Source organism: Polypterus senegalus, chromosome 15, assembly GCF_016835505.1.
Source record: "Polypterus senegalus isolate Bchr_013 chromosome 15, ASM1683550v1, whole genome shotgun sequence".
NCBI classification, from domain to species: domain Eukaryota; kingdom Metazoa; phylum Chordata; class Cladistia; order Polypteriformes; family Polypteridae; genus Polypterus; species Polypterus senegalus.
The window spans coordinates 35,425,763-35,448,753 of NC_053168.1; the positions used below are offsets into that span (position 1 = coordinate 35,425,763).

A 22,991-nucleotide genomic window follows, 5' to 3' on the forward strand; every position below is an offset into this window, starting at 1 on the left:
ACACTCCGCCACTCGGCTTCATTGATTTGCTGCTGCCGCCTCTGCTGAGACTTTACAGCTCAGGCCAGGAACATAACATTTAAATATATCAAAATACAAAGCATGAGAACAAATAAAAAAAAAACAATGGAAAATAGACAATACAAAACGTGTTCGATGTTTTAATGGCTGTTGTTTTTGTCTCGGTTCAATGTTTTTCCTATATTTTGTGAGGACGACAGGAAGATCAAAGTCTTTATTTTATTTATTTTTTTTTTTTTTGCTAGTAATTTAAGAAACTTGAAACCCTGCTAAAATGTGCACCAGTTTACAGACCAGACAGGGCACTTTGTAATAAACAGTTACCAAAATGTGACAATAGGGGTGACAGTAATGCACACCTGAAGTCTGGTTATTCAGTGGTCCAAGGTCTTTATGTCCTCTTATGCAGCTTAGCCTGGAATCTGTGGAGTTTTTTGTGTGTTTTTTCTTTTCTTTCTTTTTGGCAGAAATTATTTGAAGAAATGTGGATGGAGCAATGCATTGGTCTGCATTATGAAGGCTTCATTGTGAAAAGAGCACTTCGAGGCTAAGCGGCATGGGAACTCTCGACACACCAAGAAGCAAACCGTCACACTCGGTAACTTCACCATGTCACACAGCCAACACTGACCCCAGGTAAGTTTTTCTTTCATGAAATTTTGACGTAGATGACAAAACAACATTGTGTATGACTTTGTAAATATGCAATATACTTGACAGATAACACAATGTGCTTTTGAATAAAAAGTTTGGTATTCTGTTAAACTTTTTATCAGAATGGCAAAGTGGAAAGGGGTTCCATAGGAGGGGCAGAGCAATGGCTCACAGGGCAGACCTGTGTTCCTAAAGACAGTCTCTTATACACAAACACTTCATAATATTTGATGCCACTTTTCAAGAGTGCCCCAGTCTTAGTTCACCTGGAAATGGGATGCATTTTTACACCCTGAGAGTATGGAAGCAAGTGGTTGCAATGTAATCTGTTCAAGTGAAGTCATTTCATGTGAAACTTCAACAACAAAGCAAGAGGAATGTTGTAAAAGTTATTTTCAGCATTCTTATCTTATATGTATATATTACATGTATATATGTACTGTATACACACACATGTTTTGTATGAATACTTTACATATAGATATATTCATTTATATATACAAATTTGTGTTTGTATATGAATACACACACATATAATATATTCATACACAAACATACACACACTATGTACGTGTGAGTATATATGTACATTCATACATACATGTACACACACACACACATATACATATAGATATATGTGTACACATATAATGCATATACCTTTGTATATACTTATAATGTGTAGAGGTATAAAATTATGTGTGTATATAGTCGTATATACTGTAGCTGTACGCATACACACTCATACACAACTGGTGTGTATCTATATGTATGCATTTTATTGACATTTTTGCTAATTCAAATTACACTAAGTCCTCCTGTATTAACCTCTTTCTGTATCCTTAACAAAGTTATTAAAATACTCACATTTCACAAGCTGAATTGGCATCAAACATGCCCCCAAAAAATGAAAAGAATAAAAGAAAAGCCCCCGTCTATTAAAACTCCTTAACATATAAGGCTACAAGTCAGGTCTTTGTTTTTTTTTTTTGTGCCCTTCCCCTCGTTGCCACAATAACGTCGATTTGCATTAAGATGAAGGCCTTTGCTGTCAGTCCCCTGGTGATTAGAGCGTGCGTTGTGTTGAGAGTACTGGGTCGCGTACACAGTCTGTTTTGCTGACTAACACATCAGTCCAACAAAAGCAGGGAGCCTGTTTCCATTCACACCTCTACTCCCATTCTTGGCTTTGACTCACAGACCCGACATCATGACCCGGTAGGAGGGCTGCATGTGTCTGTGCCGGGGGCTGGCGCTTGGACTCACTGATGGGCTGGTGCAGCTGGCATCTACACCTCCTATAGATGGCAGGTAGGCATGGTGTAAAATAGGAAGCTGCAATGACAGTCTGCGTTGTATGCTGTGGAGAGAAGCAGAAAACAAAATGGTTAGGTTGGTTAGAATAAGATCGGTAGTAGAAGGCCTTGGTTATTAGATTAAACAGGAGATATTTATTAAATGTGCTGCAAGATACATCGAAAGATAGATGCTTTCTTGGTTCCAAGAAGGAATTTTAGTGTTACGGTAGCCATCACACAGAAATGACAAAAAAAATATTAAAGATGAAACAGTAAGACAGATAATGTACACATTAAAATTAATATCTTAAAATTTAAAATAAAGCATTTCTGAAAAGTAGTGGAACCCATCAAGTTGTATATGTGCTAAGCATTCTATACTTATTGTCACATTTATCTCTCTATTATAAAAAACATTCCTGGGAGAGAAAGATGGGAGTCGAGATGTGATCTTCACGTAAAGATCACGGAAGACACTTAAAAGACCCGCGAGATGAAAGAGATTGGCCACGGAGCGTCTCGCAGGGACCTTAAACATGAGACTTTGTGCCAAGAGACAGGACCGTCTCGTGATGAGGTAGAACATGAGATTCTTGCAAGACATGCCCTACATACAATCAAAGCAGCAAAACACTCAGTCGTGTAAAGGCTTTGAGCACACACATATCCAGGGCTCTCAGCGCACATAAAGCGTATAAGGACAATACGTTATAGATGAAACGTCGACGACTAAGCGAAGAAGAAAGAGCAGTGCAAAGAAAAGACACTCAAAAGCGCTGGAGAGAATAAAAATACAAAAAAGAATAAGAATAATCTAGGTGCAAATTCAGAAAATAAGGAAAGTAATTATCAGCCCGGAACAAGTGGAATTGAAAAAACCATGTCCAATCGGGCTCAGAATTAAAAGAGAGAGTAAAAGACAAAGTAGAACTTCATAAAGACGTTCAAAAACGTTGGCGCAATAACATGCAGAGCAGGTAAGAGATCATGAAAGCAGTGGAACTTGAAAGGCTCAAAAAAAAGTTGGCGCGATAGAAATGCAGAGAAAGTTAAAGAATATGAAAGCAGGAAAAGTAGAAAGTATCAAAACAAAGAATGTAAAGATCGCAGTAACGCAAACAAATGGAAATTATTACTCGAAAAAGGGAAAATAATCACCACGGACCAGGTGTCATTGAAAAAAAAGCAGAGCAAAGTGAGGTCGGAAATAGAAGACAAAGAGTAGAAAACAAAGTAAAACGTCATAAAGAGATTAAAAAACAAGGGGGCCAAACACATACAGAAGCAGGTTAGAGATAATGAAAACAGTGCAGTTCAAAAGACTCAAAAAAAAACATAGACACGAAACACATGCAGAGCAAGATAAAGAATATGAAAGCAGAAAAAAACTAAAGTGTCAAAACAAAGAAAGTAAAAATCTCATTAGCGGAAACAAAGAGAAATTATTACTCGGAGAAATAACGAAAAGGCAAATAGAGATCGAATATATGGACATAGGTGATATGTCAGAAGTATGTAAATACTGTAAGGCTTTAAAGTTTAAGTCAGAGAATTTCAAAAACGGGGTTTACCTCACATGCATTTATTGGTTACTTTGCAAAAAAAATGATTAACTGCTAATGAAGTAGATCGTTTTGTTTGTGCTGAAATTCAATACAGAGAAACCTATCCTGAATTATGGTACAAAGACATTAAACACACGTCTCACTGACCTCATTTAAAAGATTCAGCATGTTGGGACTTGAACGATTCCAAATATTGTTTTTAACGAAAGTCTAAATAAAAGTGAAACTAATGAAATAGGAACAATTCAAAGAAAAAAAAATCTTAAAAGTGTGTATCCGGAAAACCAAACACGGGGTTGGCGAGCGAAGCGAGCAGGGGGTAAAGCCCCCTAGTCCCATTTAAAATAGTCTAAAATAGATGTACTAAGGGCAACATCCAACGTGCGAGCATTGCCAGCTACAGGACCACTAGGTTTTTTGGGAATGCACTAAAATAACAATTTTAGGCAAAAAATGTTTACAAACTTCTCAAACAGCCTTGGTGTCATAATCACTCTTAATCTATTAATGTCAATATTTGGTGTACGGCCGGATGGCATAAAAGTGCAGATGGAGAAATTGATTGTAATATCCTGTACTGCACTACTAGCACACACACTTACCTGCTCACCCGGAAGAATCCCAGCTCACCATCACTAACTCAGTGGGTAAGACATGTTCTGTTTTATCTCAAATTAGAAAAAGTCAGAGTCTCTCTTAGAGGATATCCAAAGCATTTTTAAAAAGATGCCAGGAATTAATTTATATGATTTTATAATAATCATGAGAGAGATGTGATTAACTCTTTTATTTTTTATTTGCTCTGGACAAGTAAATTGTTGTATCTGTTATGCTATTATTATTTGCTGGATTGCTTAGCCTGCTGTTGTACTGTTCTACTTTTCGAAAATAAAATTATAAAGAACAAAAATTAGTCCAATGTTTTGTTATAACACCAATATGACTTCTGTTGCAAAAGTGTATCTATAGTGTGTGTGTATGAGTGTGTATATATATATATATATATATATATATATATATATATATATATATATATATATACATATATATACACACATATACAGTATATATATATATATTAATATGATACGGTACCTGCCAAATAATACGTATAAAGAGTACATAACACTTGTTTCTCCCTAATTGGGGCTCGTCAGGAGTACACACCTTTGCTTCTCCTTACGGTGATCGAACCTCGGATGTCAACCATGTTAGCTTACTTCATAGGCTGAAGATCAGAGTATTACATTCATTGGTCCGAATCACAATCTGATTATTTGGATGGTTACCTGCCATGTAATGCTTGCATGGACAGCAAGTTTCAAATCCCTCCCATACCATCTTGATGGTATCTAGATGCAGACTTTCACTTGGCCGTTCCAGAACCCTCTATTTCTTTCTTTTTTGTCATTCATTGGTGGATTTACTGGTATGATTAGGGCCATCGTCATGTTGCAAGGTCCACTTCCAGTTGAGCTTCAGTCTTCTGACATATGGTTTCATATTATCCTTAAACAATTTCTGGTAAAAGGACAAACTCATAGAGGATTCTATGATGGTGATCTGCCCAGGCAATAATTCAGCAAAGCAGCCCCAAACTGTAACGCTGCTACCACCACGGTCTTCAGCTGGTATCAGGTTCTTCTGGTTAAATGCTATCTTTCATTTTCAATGAACATGATGTCTGTTACCGTGGCCATATAATTCTACCTTTGCCTAATCTGTGCTGATAACGTTGTTTTAGGAGTCCTGAGGTGTTAATGGCCAAACTTTTAGTTTTCCTCCAATGTTTTGTCCTGGCACACTTCCCATGTAGATCTAACGTGTTTCATCCACTTTGTAATGATAGACTCGTGCACTATAACATAAACAGTGGCAAGAGCTACCTGTAGAACCCATGACGACCCAGCTTCTTACTTTCTACTCTTGGGATAAGATCAACTGGTTGGCCTGTCTTGTCCAAGTTGGCAGTTGTTTGAAGTCTTCTTCACTTTTGGACTGCTTTTCAGACTGCGGAGTATTTGATTTCCAGTTGTTTTGAGATCCTTTTAAATCCTAGCCCGGACTTCATAGAATTTCCTTTTTCATGTAGGCCTCAGAGAGCTCTTTTGATCTCACAGGGTGGTAAACACACACTTCAACAACAAACAGAAACTAGATAAATGTCTAATATTTCAAATAAGATCCTCTCTAATGACATTTAACCTTATACCTGATCTAATGCACCTAATTCTAATTTTAGACAACTGAGGTTGTTATAAATCATGGAGTGTTTAGGTTCATTTAAATCATACAATGGACCACTAAATCTAAATGTGTGTGATGATTCTTATATCACATTTATCTGTAGATACTGGTTAAATGACGATCAAATCTTAGGTCCACAAATATTAAAAAAGGAAAACTGTTTTTAATGGGATGTACTTACTTTTTTACATGACTCTATACAATTTGTGTGCTTTGTCACTGAAGAAACCAACGACTAATGCTAATGACACCTGACTCACTGTCAAAGAAATGCAAGGAAAGTGCAACCAATATACAGCAAGTGCCAGTCACTTTGTCAAGTTTCAAGATGCCAGACATAACAACTTCTAGTTTATTCATAGGTGCTCTTCTGCACCAACGACTCATGCTGGAAACAGATGTAAGCCATCTTGACAGCACTATGAGTCCCAGAGTGGGGCAGCTGATCATTGTGTGTCAGTGCTGCTGATGAACATCCATTTAATCAACTACATTTTTAAGGTTTTGGGGTTTCCTTTAGCTCTTTCCACAGTTTGTTCTTTTCTTTTTGTAAATTGTTGTCAACTCTCAACCACATTTCAGCTAATGGCTTTGGCTTATAATAATTTTCACAGCACCTTGCAAAATTATTGGCATGCATATGACATTTGGGATAAAGTGCCAGGTTTGAGTGGCAATTGTACTCCATGGTTTCCTCCATTATCTCAAACTGAATAGTCTGGAATTTGGCAGGGAGTTCTTTGTCTTTCAGGTGGTGCCAAAGCCCTTTGTAGGACAAAAATGCTTACAGAGTTAATTTATTGAAAATTGCATTTTTCTGCTTAGCCTTTAATATACAGTTTCCTTTATTTATAGTAACAGTGCTTGATAAACATGCTAGCTAATAGTTATAAGTCCTAGACCTCTCTGATAATCAGGATTTCATTTTGTCAAATAGCCATTTAGTCTGGTCAGCAGTCTAAATAAGGAGAATGTTATAGACCAAAAAAGTAGGAAAACAGCTTAATGGTTCACACATCTCCTGGGTTTTTACCATCACGCTAATAAGTCATCCAGCCTCCCTTTACAAATTACACAGTAAAGGCTGTGAACAGAAATGGAAACAGAAAACGATGCCCCCTGTTAAAGCTTAATATAGCAGCCATAACTCCTACTTTTCTCCTTCTCCTTCTTCCCGAGTGAAATAGTTTCCATGCTAGCGTGCCAAGATTAGCTCTGTAGTGTGCTGTTCTCCCTGTGATGAAAAATGTATGCACTGGATATTGCGTTGGGTGTCCCTGCAATGCTTCCTCTGTCTATTTTAAGGCTTTGGTTCGTAAGATTGCATAAGAGTTCTGCGTGCCCTACACATGTCAGCTTGATACCTGCAATCCTCAATGAGGTGTTATTAGCTGATTCAGGCCTTTCACTGCATTAGCGTGTTGTATTGAACAGCCATTTAAATTCTAAATTAATAATAGGCTTTTAAATGCATTACAAATCTGTTGGGCTACAAGTGAATTATTTACTATTTTGATATTTTTGGCAGGAAGATAAGATGACATTTACAGTTTCTAGTAGGCTGCACTCTTTTTGAGTTGTTTTCTTGGAATTTAGACCCGATAAGAGCACTTTGCCTTTTTAACTGTGTGCTGCTGAGAAAATGTGTGTTTTTCAGGTAGATGAAATGGCAGCTCCTCTGGTGAACGGTGTAGCCCAGCCTAACCTGATTTCTGTTTTATTCCAGTAGTACCTTCTATTTACAAAATCATGGCAAGGCTGCGGCCTCAGCCGATCAACACATAGATACATGAATGAATGCAGTGGCAGAGCCAGGAATGGAGCCCCTTAAATGTAACCAAAATGAAAAACCTTAAAATATTGAACAATGTATTAATAGCATCCTATTTAATCCTACATTAAAAAACTCATATAAATAATATATGTTACAAAATGCAGTTTTGAAGTTTTAAAAAAATGGCACATGTTGATTGCATAAGCGCATCGGTGGTGTAGTGGGTCCACAGCTCATGTAAAAGGGCCGCTTTTAAATAAATAAGCACCGCGCTCGCGGCTTGGTGAGGGGGCGTGGTGGTTGTGTGGCTGAAGCGGTTCTCGGGTCGATTCGCAATGTGGGTGTTTCTCACTTAAGTGCACAGGTGAGAAACTGTCCGCACCCGTGATTGTTCCTGGGGCCGCTGATTTGCCACAGCAGCCATGCCCTCTTGATAAAAAGAAGCGTGAGTTGGTTAGGAGAAAAAAGAAAGAAGAGAACGGGAGGTTGTAGGAGAAGGCAGGAAGCAGGTGGAGAGAGTGCAGGTGTGAGGGAGAAGAAGAGCGAGCAAGAGCAGGCTCGAGTGTGTGAAAGCAGGCAGCTGGGCGGTGAGCCCACGAGGGGTGTTTGGCCGACACTCGTGGGGCTGAAAGAATCGGTCGCTCTAGCTCAGCGATTAAGGAGCTGGAGTGACCAGTTGAAAGATGACAGGCCGTGTAAGGCCGTGAAGGCAGTGGCAGTCGAGAGGCTTGGTGAGTGAAGTCCTTGATGTGAGCATCCTGGTCGTCAAGGAAACCAAGCCTCGTTCTGGGATGAGTGCGCGACCAAAGCCAGGGATCGGGAGGCCTCCAGACTAGTCGAGTGAAGAAAAGGTCAGCTGCTGAGAGGGCGACTCTTGTTGTGAGGGGCCCAAATGGGAGAAACAGGAGAGACGCCAAGTAAAAGATACCAGGCTTTGATTGTTGTTTTAAAAAGACTGTTTCCTACATTGTGTTTTAACCTCGCTGTTTTTAGAAGATTTTTCTATTTGATTTTAACCTCCACGTTCAGCACTTGCTTTTATTCATCCATTTTCTAACCTGCTGAATCCGAACACAGGGTCACGGGGGTCTGCTGGAGCCAATCCCAGCCAACACAGGGCACAAGGCAGGAACCAATCCTGGGCAGGGTGCCAACCCACCACAGGACAGACACAAACACACCCACACATCAAGCACACACTAGAATCGCCAATCCACCTAACCTGCATGTCTTTGGACTGTGGGAGGAAACCGGAGCGCCCGGAGGAAACCCACGCAGACACGGGGAGAACATGCAAACTCCACGCAGGGAGGACCCAGGAAGCGAAACCTAACTGCGAGGCAGCAGCGCTATCACTGTGCCACCGTGCCACCCCACTAGCTTTTATGGATTATTTATTTATTGGAACTTTGGACACTGCACTTTATTTAGATTTTGTTGATTGTTTTAACAAAAGCACTTGACACTTTTGCACCATCCCCTTGCTATGTTGTTGCCTCACTGCTAAGCTCATCGGTAACATTACCAACAGTGTATGGTTGAAGGGCTCCCAGAAGTGAGAAGGGAGCATGCATCGAACCTGCATTGTCACAACATCACCTCACCACATGACTATTCCCACACGCACCATCCTGCCAGAAACAGGATACATGCACATCACGCCCTTTGGAACATAGGAAACGGCGAGAAACTTCCCACTGCCTCTAGTTTGATTCCACTCGCACACTATTTTCCTTCAAGCTGAGCAACAACTCCACCTGGTCAAAGCTGCAATGGCAAAAGTGCATAACAAAGAACAAAGTGACAAGGGAGACAGGGACGGATTGTCCAATGAAGAAGGTGACTGTGCAAATGACCCAAATAAATGGATGAGAGGAGGGAGGACATCTCAAATGGTTACACTCAAAACAGATGCAGAGAGAAGTATAATAATACTTCAGCCTTGTCAGCAGCCCATCAAAATGGAATCCAAACAAAGCAATCAAGTTTTTACAAAAAGAAAAATTGAGTTAAGAACAGATCGATCCCCACCCCTGAGAGAGACAGCAAGCAAAACGGCGTAAACTTTAAGGCTTGTAATCATACCTAAATTAATAAATTCTCCGTGCTTCATGAACTTATTTTAAAATATTACTGATTAGATCCTGCCATGTTTTGAAAAAAGTCTGTACGGATCCTCTAACTGAGTATTTGATTTTTTCCAATTTCAAATAATATAACACATCGGTTTCCCACTGACTTAAAAGAGGAGAGTTTGGATTCTTCCAGTTTATCAGAATGAGTCTGCGTGCCAACAGTGTAGTGAATGCAATCACAATTTGTTTGTCCTTCTCCACTTTAAGCCCCTCTGGAAGAGCCCCAAACACAGCTGTTAATGGGTTAGGAGGGATTGTAAGTCCAAGACTGTCTGAGAGGTAATTAAAAATTTTTGTCCAGAATAATGTTAATTTGGTGCAGGCCCAGAACATGTGACCCAGTGAGGCTGGGGCTTGGTTGCAACGTTCGCAGGTTGGATCATGCCCTGGAAACATTTTGGAGAGTTTTAGTCGAGACAGATGTGCTCGATATATAATTTTGAGTTGTATAATTGTATGCTTTGCGCATATGGAGCTTGAGTGAATTCTCTGCATTGCTACTTTCCACTCCTTTTCTGATATATTAATTGAGAGGTCATTTTCCCAGTGTCCTCTTGGATCTTTGAAAGGAAGGGATTGTAAAATGATTTTATATATTGTAGAGATGGAGTCTAAGTCCTTGAGATTGAGCAATATTTTTTCCAGCATGGATGAGGGTGCAAGATGAGGAAAATCTGGAAGGTTCTGTTTAACAAAGTTCCTGATTTGAAGATAGTAAAAGAAATGTGTAGCTGGAATGTTAAATTTGGAATGTAATTGTTCATAGGATGCAAAGACGTTGTCTGTATAAAGATCTCTAAGCAAGTTAATTCCAAATTTTTTCCAGATATTAAAAACTGCATATGTTTGTGAAGGTTGACAGAGGTGGTTCTCTTGCAGGGGTGCCACAGAAAGAAGCTTCTCTGTCTTAAAATGCTTTCTACATTGGTTCCAGATTCTAAGTGAGTGGAGCACAATTGGGTTATTAGTGTATTGCCGATAATGTGTGTTTATTGGAGCGCATAGCAAGAAATACAAAGAAGTACTTCAGGATTTTACTTCTTTCAATCTTAACAGTCAGGAAAGCAACTCCACTGATCTGCTTTGGATTGACAAGTAAAACCAGACACTCAGCCCAGTGTTTTAAGACCATGTGTTAAATTGTTGGATTTTGGGGGTGATGTGCACCGGAGATACTTTTAGGAAGCTTGAGGGGGCCTACCAATGAGATTAGATTATCTGATCCCCAACCCCTTATCCATGTTCAAAAGCGTTCTTCCACTACTAGATGGATGGTATCTTATCAATACCGCATATCTTCTCTTTCTTGCTTGGTGTACTCTTTGGCCAGCGTTTGCTTTCCGTTTTTTTAAGATCTGCCACTACATTGTCCATTCACCTCATGTTCACTCTTCTTCTTCAACTCTTGCAATTTAACCTTCATTTTAACATTCTTTTGGTGGGTTCTGTCTTCCTCCATATTTTCAACATGACCCAGGCACCATATCCTCTAGGACCTGATACGTCTGACAGTGCTAGTTCCTTCCACCTACTTATTCTATTCTTTATTGCATTGTATTCTCCTGCTACCACTGTCCATTACTGGTCCAAAGATGTGATATACAATTTGTCCTATCTTTCTGCATTTTGTTCAGCCCTGTCAGAGGCCATACTTCCAAACCATAGCTGACAAATGAGCACACCATCCCTCTACATACTTTTAAAAGAGGTCCATCTTGGGGATTTAGCCAGTAAAGGAGGACACCAATGTGTCTCAGAGGTGCTCTGACCATTTATACAGTTTAACCCTTCAGACAGCTCCATTCTTTGTACACAATTATTTTGATTCATATCGACGACACACTTGAATGCTCTGTTCTGTGTTCAAATGGTGTTACTCTGCAGAGGTAATGAACCAGCCAAGCTAATGAGCACTCGCTTACAGAGACTTGCATTGAGACAAGCTTCATTCCAGTTTATGTAACTGCTGCAGCTGATAATAAAGTCTAAGAAAGCATCAAGTGCACAATTATGGGCTTCTTCCCAGCATCAACAAGGGCTCTGTTATTATGGTAGTTTGGAACTGACGCACCTGCTATTTATCTTATGTAAACAAACGAATTCTTATATAATGTGTTAAAAAAAAATCAAACATTAATGCGGATTGTTTGATGCACCTACCATTTGGCAGAAGTATACTTTGTGAAATTCCACTGTTTAGAAACAAGTTTTACATGTTTGTTTAAACTGTGAGGAAGTCATTGATAGCCACTTGTTGTTTCCATGTGTTAGGCCAAATACGGGCTGTCTTAGCAGTCTAGTGTGGAACAAAAACAACATTCCAGATGGAGTGCCAGTCCGTTGCAGGACTTTGTAATGTTGTAGTAAAACATTCTTCTTATTAATAAAAATCGCTTAAAAATATTTGTGAGAGTAGCAACCATAAAGGTGGTCTGTGAGCTTGTCACATTGGCTCTGGCTGGCCATACGTCTCAAGGCACGTCGACTGCCCTGAAGCTGCCGTTGAAGGCTGTGCTCCAACAATGCAGAGCAACAAAGAATTTGACAATGTAATCTGAGCTGTGAGAAATGTATTTAGGAAGATCTGTCACATCAACACTTGACAAGGTCGTAGTTAAGTAGACAACTTGAGCCAGGAGAGAGAATGAATTCGAATGTTTAACTATTTAAAAAAATAGTGTCAAGGTTAAATATAGTGTAGCAGTCTGGAACTGAAGAATCCAAAAAGTAAGACTGTGGTAAAACTGAAAGGTTATAGCACTAAATGATACAAAACCTAAAATTCATTAAGTGCCTGCCAGGTACGTCTGGTAAAGCACAATGTTTGAGTTCTCCCTGAACAGCATGCTGCCTGGTTCATGTTCTTCCAGCTACTCTGCTTTTCCTGTAATGTCCCATAGCTGTGTATGCTAACTGGTGTGGGCTCTGGACTGATTGGTGCCCCATCCCTGTGATGATGCGGGTTCACTGCATGCTCCCACCTTGCTTCTGGGAGCCCTGAACCCGACACCATCGGTAATGTTACTGATGAGCATGGCAGTGAGGCACAAGTAGAGCAAGGGGATGGTGCAAAAGTGTAAAGTGCTTTTATTTAAAGCCAACAACAAAAAGAAACAGTGTTCAAATAAATACTGCAGTGTTTCAAAAAAATAATGAATTAAATAAATAATTCATAAAAACAGAAGTAAAGTGGACCTTCTCTCGGCTCATCTGGTCTGGAGGCCTCCCGATCCCTGGCTTCGGTCGTACACTCTCCAGACCAAGACTTGGCTTCCCTAACGACCAGGACGCTCATGTCAGAGAATTCACCACCCAAGCCTCCCGACTCCCGCTGCCTTCTTGGCCCTACGCGGCCTGTCATCTTTTAACTGGTCACTCCAGCTCCGTCCTACTGCCGGTAACTCCTGTTCCTCCATAAAATACTCAGCGGGAACACCAACTGCCCTAGATGTTGGCCAAACACCCTGCTAGGGCTCACTGTCCAGCTGCCTGCCTGTGAGCCTTCGCTCGCTAGCTCGCTCGCACCGGCTCTCTCGACACACTGCTTCTTGCTCTCTTCCGCACTCCTGCAACCTCCGTTTTCTTTTCTCCCCCTCAGCCGCCTCATGCTTCTATTTATGAAGAGGACGTGGCAGTTGTGGCCAATCAGCAGCCCCGAGCACAATCACGGATGAGGATGATTTCTCACCTGTGCACTTAGGTGAGAAACGCCCACATCACGAATCATCCCGTGAACCACTTCAGCTACACTACCACGCCTCCTCGCTAAGCTGCGAGTGCAGTGATTATTTATTTTAAAACTGGCCTCTTGACATGAGCTGTGGAGCCGCTATTCCACAATCCCTGGTCCCCATTTAGTGCCCAGTTGTTATCAACATACGTATGCTTGGACCTTTGACTCTTAAGTGTATTAAATTATTCAGCAGAAGTATATCAGGAAACATTACTGGGGCTCCTTCATACCAATGACAATATGCCTACAGAAGGCCCGACTGGCACTGCCAAGTATGAAGTTTTCTCTCCTCTTAAATGTTCTTCCTTTTTAGCCATTCTGGTGTGTGTTCACACCATACTGTGTGTGTGTATTTATTTATCTATTCATGTATGCCTTTATTTAAAGTGCTTCTATAAAAAGCCAAATTTCCATCCATCCATCCAACCCACTATATCCTAACTACAGGATCACGGGGGTCTGCTGGAGCCAATCCCAGCCAACACAGGGCACAAGGCAGGAAACAAACCCTGGGCAGGGCGCCAGCCCACCGCAGCCTAAATTTCCCCTGAGGACAAATAAAGATCTATCTATCTATCTATCTATCTATCTATCTATCTATCTATCTATCTATCTATCTATCTATCTATCTATCTATCTATCTATCATATAGTGCCTTACCTATCTATCTATCTATCTATCTCCCTTGTTTTTGTGCCTTTTTTCAGTAACAGTGGGCTAGTTAAATATCAGTTTTCTTTTTCATGTGTTTACCAGAATCCATGTAGGATTTCATTAATTGAAATTCATTTCCAATTGTGGTAGTAAAATAAGTTTTTTTTTTTTTAACAAACTAGCATGTGCACCTCATTAACATTTCATACAACTACACCTAATGAAAGCTGCCATCATAACACCGAGGAAGAGAATATCTAAATTGTTCAACAGTACTTACTGCTCTGGTGAGTTTATGTCTTCTATAGGACCCTTGTTTGTTTTTGAAGGATCCATGGAGCCCCATTGCCCTTGAGGTTTCTGTTCATGGTGATTTTTCAATATTGATTTATCTCCCTCTGGGAAAAAAACAACAAAAATAAATAAATAAACTTTAAAGTTGTAAAAAATGGTTATTCAGCATTTCACCTCTTGAGCCTGCCAAAGCGTAAATGAAACACAAGTTCGGTAACAATAAACTGAGTAAAGCTATAGCTGAATGAAAATAGCCGTTAGAATGATAATCAAAGTTGTGTGTAGTAGAGGGGTTAGCCTGGCTATAGAAGTTATACAGTTTACACCCAGTTCTGTCTAAAGGCCATGTCACATTATGCAACTTCTCCAGCGATTTTCAGTTGTAGCCTTCACATATATAATCTTGGAATGTCAGAGGCAGTCGCATAGTGTGACATGCCCCGTGACTCACTCCAACCAAAATAAATAAAATCAAATTGGTTTCAAGTGGGTCATATGGAGTGGTTGCTGTGTGTGTGAGAGCTGACAGCCAATGAATGCTCATCTAGAAGTACAATGCATATAGTGCAGCAATGAGGAATAAGGAAACTGAAGAGAAGCTTGTTTGTCTAATGTCTTATGTTTTACTACCAGGACAGAATGGAAGAAAGCAAAGAAACGCAAAGATTGTGGCTGAACTCATCACACCTGGTAACCCTTTGTGCAGCACAAACTTCATCAGCCAGCATGCTATTGGGTGTCAAAAAAGCAGCAAGCACGATGGAACTAGACAGCTGACTCCAAGTTGATAAAAGTGACATGGTCAGCAATTTTTAGTTATTTAAACTGATACGGTCTGACGATGAGATCAGCAACTGCAGTTAGCAAGTCTGACGTACCCCACAGGTAAAATTCTTATAATGTGACATTGGCTTAAGTCAATGCTGCATAAGTGCTGTTGAGTGTTGAGAGTACAAATTCAAAATGGAAAGGGAGATGTTCCTTCAATTTAAATAGTTTAAACTACTCAACTAAAGAATTCCTTTATCATGCTGAACATAAAAACAGCAGACTTTATATTTTTGAAGTTGAAATTCTGGCATCAGTTGGAGAGAATTTACAGAAGAGGGGATGCTTAAACGGAATTAGACATAGAAAAAGTACAACGTTATACACAGACTAAGAGAAGTACGTAATTTAGGATGCAGAAGTTAAAATATACAAGCAGTAGCATTTTTGCTAACATTTAAACAGAAGACATGTTCATACATTAAAAGAACAGAATACAATAAAACATTGATAATATAAAGCTTTGAAAGGTGTGGATTCTCACTCCAGAGAAATACAGGCAATCTAATTGGGATATATCCCAACTGGTTAACTTCACTGACGTGCAATGCACTAACAATCATCTTGTCTACATGTTCACACTGCTTACTTGGGTTCTGCTTTCATATTAAATGACAAAAAATGTAATTAATTATGCATTACATTGACAAACATAAGCTATTATATACAAACTTATTTGTGTCAAAGTTGACTGAAGCCCAGCTCCAGTACCTCTAACTTTGGGACCTCAAAATCTATATAAAATGTTTGTTTTTAATCTTTTTTAAATGTTTAAATAAACCAGTTTTACTACACAGACGTAATTTAAACGTTATAAAAGCAGTCTAGTTAATGTTACACCTAACTGTTACAATAGAAGCTGCTGAAATAGAAGAAAACTGTCAGCTGGTGTTGATACTAACATGGAGGTTGAGAGAGAAAGGGAGCGAGAGCAAGAGAGTGAGGAAGAGGATCTATCAGATGAGGCTGAGGAGAATGAAAACTCCAATATGAGTATGCTGCACAGAGTGTGGATAGCAGAGCAAGTTAAGATTATAAGGATTACTAGTTTGAGTGGATGATTATATGTGTAAACAAGACTGATGTTTTATTTAGTAGGTCAATAGCACCTGATGACTCTGACTCTTTCGATTCACTAACACAATGTCTTACTGGTATTTCTGAATGGATGAGTAGTAATTTTCTCAAGCTAAATAAAGAGAAAACTGAAATCTTAGTAATTGGCAATAATGGATTCAATGAGGTTATCAGAAATAAACTTGATGCACTAGGATTAAAAGTTAAGACGGAAGTAAAAACCTTAGGGGTAACCGTTGACTGTAATCTGAATTTTAAATCGCATATTCATCAGACCACTAGGACAGCATTTTTTCACTTAAGAAACATAGCTAAAGTTAGACCTCTTATATCATTGAAAGATGCTGAGAAATTAGTTCACGCTTTTGTTTTCAGTAGACTAGATTACTGTAACGCACTCCTCTCAGGACTACCCAAAAAAGACATAAATCACTTGCAACGAGTGCAGAATGCAGCTGCTAAAATCCTAACTAGGAAAAGAAAATCTGAACACATTTCTCCAGTTTTGATGTCACTACACTGGTTGCCTGTGTCATTCAGGATTGACTTTAAAATACTGCTTATGGTTTATAAAGCCTTAAATAATCTCGCTCCATCTTATATATCGGAATGCCTGAAACGTTATATTCCAAATCGTAACCTTAGATCCTCAAATGAGTGTCTCCTTAGAATTCCAAAAGCAAAACTTAAAAGAAGTGGTGAGGCGGCCTTCTGCTGTTATGCACCTAAAATCTGGAATAGCCTGCCAATAGGAATTCGCCAGGCAAATACAGTAGAGCAGTTTAAAACACTGCTGAAAACACATTACTTTAGCATGGCCTTCTCATAACTTCACCATAATTTAATCCTGATACTCTGTATGTTCAATTCATCATAATAACTATTCATAGTGGCTCCAAAATCCGTACTGACCCCTACTCTCTCTTCTGTTTCTTTTCCGGTTTCTTTGTGGTGGCGACCTGCGCCACCACCACCTACTCAAAGCATCATGATGCTCCAACAATGATGGACTGAAAGCCAGAAGTCTACGTGACCATCATCATCAGGTCCTTCCATGAAAACCCTAAATACAAAGAGGACTGTTTCATTTATGTTAGGTAGATTGCCCAGAGGGGACTGGGCGGTCTGTTGGTCTGGAACCCCTACAGATTTTATTTTTTTTCTCCAGCTTTTGGAGTTTTTTTTTTTGTTTTTTCTGTCCACCCTGGCCATCGGACCTTACTTATTCTATGTTAATTAATGTTTATTTTTTATTGTGTCTTCTATTTTTCTATTCATTTTGTAAAGCACTTTGAGCTACATTTTTTTGTATGAATATGTGCTATATAAATAAATGTTGATTGATTGATTGATTGATTGACCTAACATCAATAGCGCAGCACTACACTCTGATGCCCAAATAGTCATTGTCAGCTTACCAACTCTCTGTCACCAAGCAGAGAGTTGCTATGAGCTCTCACATGTCATCATTTACAGATTAAATGCTGAACAAACCTGTTCTTAAGTGACATCATTGGTGGGTAAAAATTTAAAACTACACTCAGTATGTAAGGCTGGGTACACAAGATGCACATTCTGTGAGTGGCCCCATTAGAGCTCAATTACCTTCATTTAGATGGCCCTGGTTTATTTACTGCAAAAAGGAAATACTGTCATTGTTATGCCATGTTATCAATCAAATTATCATTTTGGTATCATGTAACATTTTTTGTAAAGGTTAATTCATACTTTAAAATAGCTCACTACACATAGAAAACGCATAGTAGAAAGCATACACATCAAGGTCTAGTAGGCCACGGAATACTGGAATGGCAAAGAGCAGGCAGTTGGGGATTAAGTGTCATAGAGGTCTGTGGTGAAGCATGATTTGAATTAAACAGATGAAGTCCAAGAGTGTGAAGACTGTAAGCGGGCGCAGGTTCAAGTGGCACCCAGAAGCAGCCTTGTAGCCTGGAGTCATCCCAGATCATGACAGTGCCATTGATTTAAATGTAATTGATTTAGATGGTCATAATCAGATTTTCAATTTTTTATACTCTATTTTCTTTGTGGGCTCCAAAAATGTATTCAGACTTAACTTTGGGGCTTTTAGAGGTTGAGAAATCTTGTCACGTTTGTTTTTGTACTTGATACTTTTCACAATATTGAAGAAAAGTAACATTCTTCAATGACACCATGTTTTTCTAATGGGTGCCGCCATTAGAGGTATTTTCTGTTGCTAGGTTAAAGTAAACTGGTTGTGGGAAGTGCATAACATCAGGGGGTCGAAGGTACAGTATAAAGGTCTAGCACACTTCCTGGTGTCCAAGATTGTGGATTCTCCAGAAAGACCTTTATGTTCATTATTTGTTGTTATTTAATTCCTGATTACAAATAATTTTGCCCTGCTTTTTCATTATGATTTACAACAATTTAGTCTGGGTTACATTATGAAACTTCTCAGCACTGTTTCATGACATTAATGCACATCCTGAGCAATGTTTGTTTAACCTTTCATGTTTCTGGTTATGGCCCATTACTTGAAATTTTTGATTTTTCGATATCTCCTAATTCCTGCTCCACTCAAATCTACTACCACCCAGTGGAGTCAGTACACAAAGTGCAACAAACAACTGGATGACCTTTAACCTAAATTACCAATAAACTCATGAGAATTAAATATTGACTTCTAAATTGGCCTTGTATGAGTGAATGCCAGGGTTGGTTCTTGCCTTGTACCCTATCCTACCAGGCTCTGTTCCCTGCTACACCTGGAATGAATTAAGCAGGTTTGGTTGGTGGATAGTTGGTCTCATAAAGTGCATGGCTCAATGTTTAGCACCATTCTGTCACATCTCCTCAGGCACGAGTCTAATTCCCACCCTTAACGCTGTCTGCATGATGTTTGTACTTTCTCCTTGTGTTTTATTTGCATCTTTTTGTTGATCAAAAGGTGTTTTCACACTTAAGTTGGTTGGAGTTTTTTTCTGACTGGAGTGATTGCCCCCATAGTTCAATTAGATAGATGTGAACATGCCAGTAGCACTCTAGTTCAGATCAAAACAACCTCACCGTGGAGTGGTTTGCATGATGTATGACTGTGATCTGATACAGCACCGATCTAAATACAGGAAATGATATGCATTATGGGAAACATTTCTAACAGTGTTTAGGCAATGTCAATATAAACACAAATCCACACATGCATACAAGTTTGCATAAAACAGCTTGCACAAATACCAGCCAATCAGATCAATCTTAGCATCTATTCAGCCTCGGATCAGATTGCAGTTTGCCACTAAAAAAGGTGATGATTCCATTGTAAGCAGGTGGATCAATCCAACCACAAATAGAGTTGGTAAGACACAAATGCCATTTGTGATCAGTGATCAAACCCTCTAATCTATCAAACCCTCTAATCTTACATGACAAGACTGAATCGCACAGGTAGGAGGTCATCTTCTGGTACAATATGGACGCTGGAGCCGCATTAATGTTGATACTACAGTATGTAGTAAATGTGAATTAAACATTGCCTTGTGAACATTATTAACAAATTTACAGGCCTAAAGACTGCTGACATGTGATTTAAAATGAACTAAATACAGGTGATGTTCAGTTTATTGGAGAGTACTGTAAATCAAACATCAAACAGAGAAACCAAATTCACTCAAAACATCTACTGTCTACAAGAAATTGAGCACATTATTGTGTGCCCTCAGCAGAGCTTGCCATGGGATTTAACAGATTTAACATGTCCTTTCTGTAGCGTGGAAAGTAACGTGTTTTCAAGTTCAAAGACATTCTCCTCATACAGTTTTGCTTGGTAAACAAGACATATCATCTGAAATGTGACACGTGCAACGGGAGCTCTTTTCAAATCTAAAGACGATTTTTCTTGGGGAAAGAAACTTTCTGCAAAACAAATGAGGTCCACAACACACCAACAGGCTTTTACTTCTGGTTTACTTGAAAGTTTGCTGAGTGAAATACAACCAAGCTAACTGGAGACTGAAAAAAAACAACTGATCACCTCCTGTTTGGGTTCAAAGCAGACGGACTAGGAGTGTGAAAACACCTTTTTAAGGACTTGATTGGCTAGCTGATGTGTCTCAGTCAACTTGACCTGGGTGTGTGTAAGTATGCTTTGTGATGGACTGGTATCCCATCCTGCCTTTGTCACAAGGTTACTGGGATGGATTTCAAAAAATACCTTGTCACAGTTTGCTCTCTGACTTTGTTAGCTGGTTTATTTATTTTTTGTTTTAACCTGCCAGCAAATCCTTCTATGGTGAATTGTTTTTTGCATTATTGACTGCTATTTTGTAAAATCCATGAAGATGTACTAATTACAGAGGGTTAAAAAATTGATTAATGCAAAGAAGAACATACACTATAAGCCATTATTTATCTTTAATCAGAAGGATAAAGGATGCAGGAGGGGTTCCAGAGATATCAAGTCTTTATAATATATGAATGATGCTATCGTTTGGTGACCATAGAACAGATAAGTGGATTAGAAAATGGATGGATGGATACCGGGAAAGGAGCATAAATATGCTGATTAAGGCATGAATGGCTCCATCCACAGTGTTCTACTGTTCTGTATAATTATGGTTTTCCAGTTTGTTTATCTCCACAACCCTATAATTGAATTAAAAAGGATTAAGCAGTGGATAATTGAATCTTTGTGTTATGTTGATAAGTTCTTAGCATTCACTTACTGTACAAATATTTTATAATGAGTGATGTCAGAGCACGACCATCAGAAATCTCCAGTAAGGTATTTATTTATTAGAACGCTGCAGTCTTAAACAAGGCAACTTGGAAACTCACGCCATATCCTTTTCTGAACACAGCAAGCTGGACCTGCTGTATTCAAATATTGATGCCTTTAAATGCAAACCTGTGGTACATCTCGACAGATTTCGCCATCTTACTGACACCTACAGGCCTGTTATTGGCAGCAGTAGCTCATCAATATCCAAGACAGAAGTTCTTATGTGTCTTTTTTTGTTTTTTGTTTATTGTTTATACAGCGCTTATCTTACTATATATATATATATATATATATAGTCATGGATGACATGCACAGGCTGTCGACCTGTCAGGATGGGTTCCGATATCTTACCTGGCCTGCAGGCCATGATAGGGAATTGGCATAAAGAAGGGCAAGATGTTCCTTTATCTTGCAAGAAGACCGATAATGGATAGCAATATGCAAGTGAGCACATTGGCTTCCCGACAGGAATGGATCGAGGACCCTTACTGTATCTGGCCAGGAGACCAGTGGGATGGTAGGAGAGGGAGAGACAACCCTGCTAGGTGGTAGCCTCCCTGGGTGACGTCACCTGTGCTGACAACTGCAAGGCATGCTGGGAACTGTAGTCCCACAGGACTGCCTGGTCAGGTTCAATGGGAGCCACCAGGGGGTGCCACAGGGATCAATCATCCCTTCTTTATGGGACTTTCATTTGACCTGGAAGTATTTCCAATGGTCTGTGCCCTACCACTGGAAGTACTCCCAGATCTAAGATAAAAGAGGCCTCTACAGGCAAGTTGGAGTCGGGTAGAACTTGAAAGTAGTGGAAATAGAGGAAAAAGAGAAGGAAAAGAACATTTGTGTTTGTATTATTAGCAAAGCCTTTTGTAAGGTGCTTTACTGTAATAAACCTGGTGTTTCCACACTTGTGTCTAAACTAATGTAATCTAATCTAATCTAACCTAACTGCAAAACCCTTGAATGGAGTGATTAATAAAATTATATGCCCAACGTATAGATGCACAACGTATCACTCAAAAGACAAACAAACTCTTATTGCCTCAAAGCACACATGCTTATAGAAAGATTTGACTCTTGATGTCAGGATAGTTATCCCCTCAACTGAAATTTCCATCTCCTTAGGTTTGGGCAGGAGAACGTTTGGACCCTATTACTTACCTAACTTGTTTCTCAAAAATAACTGTACTAGTCAGTGTTTCGATAACTACAGTGTAATACTACATTTTTCTTTATGTCACTGTATCTGGACAGTACTGTTATGAGTTTTATTCACATGTGCATGTTAACTGTGGCACACATGGGCTCAGCAGTTAGAATTGCTGACCAAGCATTGGATTAGATAGCCAAAGACAACTGGAGGCTTGTATAGTCATCTTAAACACAGGTTAGGGTATTTCTGTCCTCTATCAGCACAAACCTTCTTTCCTTCTTGGGAGAATGAGAATCGACATACTGTATAAGCACTATGATATTTCTGTATTTTGTGGGAGAGGAATTCAGCCCTTGTTTGGAGACGGAGAAGACCAGCAAATGAAGCAAGAACAGTATAAAAGGTCTGGACAGTGGCCAGACCCTTCGAGGCTGTGCCGACACACGAGGTGTTGGAAAACCTCCCAGCGTGGGGACGGAGAAAATGGCTGACTGTGTTGATCCAGATTCCCACCTGGATAAAAGTCTGTCCATATGCCTCCCCGTCTGTAACCGCGTAAAACGTCAGTAAATGTAAGCTAAAAGATATTTTGTCTCATGTGATTCTTGTACCGCCGTAATCACTATGGGAGGGATATCGCCTTTTCTGGTATATTATGATATTGTTTAATTATTTAATAAGCCACAATATTAAAAGAACACATTTCCAAGAGAGCTAATGCCTCTGCAGGAAACATACAGTAACCACTAAGCTCTAATTTATGCCAAAAGCAACATGTCAGCACACCACAAATGGTGTT

General features: G+C 39.4%; 1 protein-coding gene across 1 annotated transcript in view; it reads right to left on the reverse strand.

Moving 5' to 3' along the window:
* Positions 1-1,402: 1,402 nt before the first annotated feature.
* gabbr2 (gamma-aminobutyric acid (GABA) B receptor, 2) overlaps positions 1,403-22,991 on the reverse strand; it is an 899,531-nt gene continuing 877,942 nt past the window's right edge. The window contains exons 18-19 of the mRNA XM_039736684.1: positions 14,362-14,479; positions 1,403-2,035 (exon numbers count right to left, since the gene is read on the reverse strand). Of these exons, the coding sequence (XP_039592618.1) occupies positions 1,870-2,035; positions 14,362-14,479 (284 nt within the window). The 3' untranslated portion in view covers positions 1,403-1,869. The remainder of the gene's footprint in view (positions 2,036-14,361; positions 14,480-22,991) is intronic.